The sequence below is a fragment of the Sinocyclocheilus grahami genome, unplaced genomic scaffold, assembly GCF_001515645.1.
Source record: "Sinocyclocheilus grahami isolate Dianchi unplaced genomic scaffold, SAMN03320097.WGS_v1.1 scaffold630.1, whole genome shotgun sequence".
Lineage (NCBI taxonomy): Eukaryota > Metazoa > Chordata > Actinopteri > Cypriniformes > Cyprinidae > Sinocyclocheilus > Sinocyclocheilus grahami.
In genome coordinates, this window is record NW_015505809.1 from 45,054 (window position 1) to 50,934 (window position 5,881).

General features: G+C 43.4%; 1 protein-coding gene across 1 annotated transcript; it reads left to right on the forward strand.

The window, feature by feature from the left end:
- The first annotated feature begins 1,983 nt into the window (after positions 1-1,983).
- On the forward strand, positions 1,984-4,538 carry LOC107558035 (thrombospondin type-1 domain-containing protein 7B-like). Its single transcript, XM_016241641.1, has 2 exons — positions 1,984-2,020; positions 3,694-4,538. The coding sequence occupies exons 1-2, from the start codon at positions 1,984-1,986 to the stop codon at positions 4,536-4,538; spliced, it is 882 nt and encodes a 293-aa protein (XP_016097127.1).
- The last annotated feature ends 1,343 nt before the right edge of the window (positions 4,539-5,881 follow it).

Sequence of the window (5,881 nt, forward strand, 5' to 3'; positions counted from 1 at the left end):
TTAACAGCTGCATTCACTAACTGAATCGTGTGGGTTTTAGCCTGAAGTTGTATATGCAGGTACAATAACAGAGGAAAAATCCATCTTGATCCATTTGTGCATGTGTAGTCAGACTGTAGACTCAGGGGAAGGAGTCTGTGGGAGGCATTGAAATGCCTTTACTTGTTAATATTAGCTTGGGTTCTTTAGGGGAATGAACGTGAAATTATGGTGTTTACATGTTATTAGCTATTTTGCACATTTTGGCATAGGAAAGTGTGTATGAGACATGTAATTCCTTCAGTTAAATACATAAACATAGTGATGTATTAAACCTGTGGCAGTGTTGCAGTCTCATTAAAAAACTTGATGTGCTTCAGTGAGCTACAATACTATTCAGCAGTTTAGGATGTTGTAGCTGAGCATGCTGCTTTCAGGCTAGCATGGATTTTTAAAACCTTACTGTTTACCTTTTATTTTCAGTTTGCATAGATGAGATTTTGATGTGGCCATCAATTTAGAAAGATAGAAAAAGCAAAAAATTATATATTTTTTATTATACATAGTCCCTAATAACACACGTGCATTACAGTACATTGCCAACATGTCTGTTCAGTGAGTTTGTTCATTATTGGACATTACATTAAACATCTACTGTGCAATATGTTAATAAAATATTTCCTGTTTGGTGTTAAAATAACACTCAGTATATGTTTTAGCAATGTTTTGTTAATGCACTAATTTTTTCAGATATTTATGATATTTAAATTGATGGTTCACCTAAAAATGTAAATTATGTAATTTCCCATGTAGATTTTCCAAATTATATAAAATGTTGCAGTGTTGTTTTCCATACAATACCATTCAAAAGTTTGGGGTAAGTGATAAAATGCTTTTGTTCACTGACAGTATATAAATGTGACAGTAAAGACTTTTACACTGGAAAGCTTTTATGTTTTACAAAAAAAGTTATATTTCAAACAAATGTTCTTTTGAACTTTCTATTCAAATAATAATAAAAACAAATCACAATTTCCACAAAATATTAATTAGAATACTGTTTTCAACTGTGTTGATATTTATAAAAAAAAAATGGTTTCTTGAGCACCAAATCAGCATATTATAATGATTTCTGAAGGATCATATGACACTGGAGTAATGACTGCTGAAAATTCAGCTTTGTCATCACAGGAATAAATGAACTTTTATTTTAAATTGTAATACTTCAGAATATTCCTGTTTTTATTGTTTATGTGTGCTCACTGGGCTAAGCTCATGGTTATGAGAGCTAAGTTACATAACTATTTAAAGGGTTAGTTGTCCCAAAAAATGAAAATGTCATTAATTACTCACCCTCATGTCGTTTCAAACCCGTAAGACCTTCTTTCATCTTCGGAACACAAATGAAGATATTTTTGATGGAATCTGAGAGCTGTCTGACCCTGCATAGACAGCAATACAACTGAAATGTTCCCAAGTCCAGAGACGTAGCAAGGAGATCTGTAAAATAATCCATGTGACATCAGGGGTTCAACCATAATTTTACGAAGCTACGAGAATACTTTTTGTGCGTGAAAGAAAAAAAATAATGTCTTTATTCAACAATTCGTCTCTGTGATGAAAGGGGCGGGGCCGAGAGCCGTGGGAACGGAGCGAGGCCGGTGGAGTAATTGATAATGAGCGACACCTGCACCACTCACCGGTCTCGAGTCCCACAGAGGAGTTCCGGAAGGATACAAAGGAGGAGTGACGACAGGGAAAGGGAGAGAGGACCAGGCCTGGATTTTATTTTGTGTTTTGGTTTCGTTTGTGCATGGCAGTCGTCCGCGAGGGGATATTTTGTGTTCATTTTATTATTAAAGTTTTCTTTGAGTGTTCGCCGGTTCCCGCCTCCTTCTTCCCGACCTACAAACTACGTTACATTGGTGCCGAAACCCAGGAGGAAGGAGAGGCACGCTGCCAGAGATCCCTCGCCGCTGGGGTGAGTCCGCGGTGCCATCGAGCATGGCGGAGCAGTCTGCCACCGTGGACACTCGAGGCGGTGGGCTGGAGTGAGTTGCCGGGGGCGGACGAACTCGCTGCCGGCCGCCTGGGATGTGGAGGGACGGCTGCCGTCCGTGAGGGAGCGGAGGAGTCGCCGCCGTTCGCCTGAGGCCAGAGCCTGCTGCCATCCGCCATGATGGGGAGGAGCAGGGAACGGGGGACTCCTGCCGGCTGCCCGAACATGGAGGAGCCGTCGCCGTGCACTGGGTGGCCTTTTCTCTCGCCTCGTCTGTCTGTCGAGAATACGTTTTGTGCGTGAAAGGAAAAAAAATAATGTCTTTATTCAACAATTCGTCTCTGTGATGAAAGGGGCGGGGCCGAGAGTCGTGGGAACGGAGCGAGGCCGGTGGAATAATTGATAATGAGCACACCTGCACAACTCAACGGTCTCGAGTCTCACAGAGGAGCTCCGGAAGGATGCAAAGGAGGAGTGACGACAGGGAAAGGGAGAGAGGACCAGGCCTGGACTTTATTTTTGTGTTTTGGTTTCGTTTGTGCATGGCAGTCGTCCGCGAGGGGATATTTTGTGTTCATTTTATTATTAAAGTTTTCTTTGAGTGTTCGCCGGTTCCCGCCTCCTTCTTCCCGACCTACAAACTACGTTACAGTCTCCTCCGCATCACCCTGTAGCGCCATTTTGGAGAGTATCCGCTGGACGTAAACAGCGTATGCTGTTCCGTGTCAGCTGCATCACACGGATACGCTGTTTTCGTTCAGATCAAATCACAGCAACATAGGAAACAGATCCGGCGTGACGCAGCTGACACAGAACAGCATATGTTGTTTATATCCAGCTGATACTCTGAGACGAATTGTTGAATAAAGGCTTTTTTTTTTTTTTTCTCCTTGATGAAAGGGGCGGGGCCGAGAGTCGTGGGAACGGAGCGAGGCCGGTGGAATAATTGATAATGAGCACACCTGCACAACTCAACGGTCTCGAGTCTCACAGAGGAGCTCCGGAAGGATGCAAAGGAGGAGTGACGACAGGGAAAGGGAGAGAGGACCAGGCCTGGACTTTATTTTTGTGTTTTGGTTTCGTTTGTGCATGGCAGTCGTCCGCGAGGGGATATTTTGTGTTCATTTTATTATTAAAGTTTTCTTTGAGTGTTCGCCGGTTCCCGCCTCCTTCTTCCCGACCTACAAACTACGTTACAGTCTCCTCCGCATCACCCTGTAGCGCCATTTTGGAGAGTATCCGCTGGACGTAAACAGCGTATGCTGTTCCGTGTCAGCTGCATCACACGGATACGCTGTTAAACACGTAACTGTAACGTAAACTGTTTTCGTTCAGATCAAATCACAGCAACATAGGAAACAGATCCGGCGTGACGCAGCTGACACAGAACAGCACATGTTGTTTATATCCAGCTGATACTCTGAGACGAATTGTTGAATAAAGGCTTTTTTTTTTTTTTTTCTCCTTGATCTCTTTTCTACGTCTCTGGACATTTCAGTTGTATTGCTGTCTATGCAGGGTCAGACAGCTCTCAGATCCCATCAAAAATATCTTAATTTGTGCTCCAAAGATGAACGAAGGTCTTACGGGTTTGAAACAACATGAGGATGAGTAATTAATGACATAATTTTCATTTTTGGGTGCTCTATCCCAATGAGTTGATTATCCTTAAAGTTAAAGAGCTAATGTTTATTATTTCATCTCTTATTTTCCAGGTCAGTGGGGCAGGTGCATAGGAGAAGAATGTGGAACTGGTGGGGTTCAATCCAGGACAGTGTGGTGCATCCACTCAGAAGGATGGACCACACACCACTCCAACTGCCGGCACTCAGACAAACCAGAGAGCCAGAGGCCTTGCTTTAAGGTGTGTGAGTGGCACCAGGACCTCTTTGAATGGGAGGTTTCAGAATGGGGGCCGTGCATTCTAGCCCCATTCCAGTCCAACGCGCTCAAACCGAGGACAACGGAGTGCGTCACGGCCCAGCACGGCATCCAGAGACGGAAGGTCCATTGCGTGCGCACCTCAAACCGCACGACGGTTACGGAGAGGATATGCGAGTTCTTTTCCCCACGACCGGCGCTCGAACAGGCCTGCTTGATCCCCTGCCCTCACGACTGCATCGTATCCGATTTCTCCGCCTGGTCTGGCTGCAGTCGAACATGCGGCATGGGTCTCCAGCATCGGACTCGACACGTTCTAGCGGCGCCGATGTACGGAGGAGCCAATTGCCCCAATCTCACCCAAACAAGGACTTGTGCAAACCTTCTGCCCTGTCCGGTTGGGGAAAGCGAGCATCAATACAGCCTTAAAGTCGGCCCCTGGAGCGAGTGCAGGCAGCCGCAACACAAGGGGCTCTGGATGAGCGGAAGGACCATGCTGGACTTCACCACGGGAGATACGGAGAGGAACACCGTGAAACGACATATCCAGAGCTCCCAGCACCACCATCACCACCTCCACCACCACCACGGCCTCAAGGGCTTGGACGTGGAGATCGGCTACCAGACGCGCCAAGTTCGTTGCATGCGCAGCGACGGCAAAAACGCCATGCTGAGGTAAGAAGCCCTGAACATGTGCAGACGCATCTGTCGTGTATATTTAATTTGCAATAATCTGTGTACAAGCAATGCATGCCTGAGAGACAAACCCTCTTACAACATAAACCCTTTTAAGGTCTAAATCTCAGATTATGCTCTTCAAAGCAAGGTATTGCTGCTGCTTGTGTGAAAGGAATTGCTGTGCAGCTGGATTTTTGAAGTGGGCCTAACTAAATCGGTTAGTCCTCCATTAATCTCCTTCCCACTGCAGTACTATACAAGGTGAGCAGAGAGACATGCCTCTGGCAGCCGCAAAGGCAGCATGGGAGAGCCGGGCCTCTGAGCAGAACACGCTATGGCGTGATGGAAAGGATTGAATTTACTCTCTTGCTGCAATCTCTGCATCCATAGTATGAGTTTGGAAAGATGGTCAATCACTGTTACGCTGTAGTCTGTGCTTTATTCTTGTTTCGCTCTCCCTCTTGGTAGAATTAGAAGTCACTGAGATGTAGCTCATCCTCCTCTCACAAAGAGTATGGATTTCCTGCAAACTGAGGTTAATGAATACTAAGGAACTAAGGCAGGCTTTGAACATAACTTTAAAGATGCCTCCTTTGCAAAATATTGATTTGCGAGTAGGCACTCCTGATAAAGGTTTTAAGTATCAAATACAGACTTTTATGTCTTTGCTCTATTTTACCTGTGTCATGTGCTGTCTGTTGCCGCTTGCTATCCAAGGTAGTTTATGTCTACTAATATATATATATATATATATATATTTGTGACCCTGAACCACAAAACCAGTCATAAGGGTAACTTTTTTGAAATGGAGATTTATACATCTTCTGAAAGCTGAATAAATAAGCTTTTGATCCATTGATGTATGGTTTATTAGGATAAGACAATATTTGACCGAGATACAACTATTTGAAAATCTGGAATCTGAGGGTGCAAAAAAATAAAAATATTGAGAAAATCACCTTTAAATTTGTCCAAATGAAGTTCTTAGCAATGCATATTACTAATCAAAAATGTATTTATTTTAATTAAAAAATATATAAATTTATGGCAGGAAAATTACAAAATATCTTCATGGAACATGATCTTTAATATCCTAATGATTTTTGGCATAAAAGAAAAATCGATATTTTTTAATCATACAATGTTTTTTTTGGCTATTGCTAAAAATATACCCCAGCGACTTAAAGGGTTAGTTCACCCAAAAATGAAAATTAGCCCATAAATTACTCACCCTCAAGTCATCCTAGGTGTATATGACTTCTTTCAGACAAATCCAGTCGGAGTTATATTAAAAATTGTCTTTGATCTTTCAAGCTGTTTCATGGCACTCAGCGGGTGTTGCAT

What these genes read in the sequence shown, in the direction of transcription:
- LOC107558035 (XM_016241641.1), top strand. Translation starts at nt 1,984, where the DNA reads ATGGCGGAGCAGTCTGCCACCGTGGACACTCGAGGCG. An exon ending in CACCGTGGACACTCGAGGCG is followed by an intron (nt 2,021 to 3,693) that starts GTGGGCTGGAGT and finishes CTTATTTTCCAG; the next exon opens with GTCAGTGGGGCAGGTGCATA.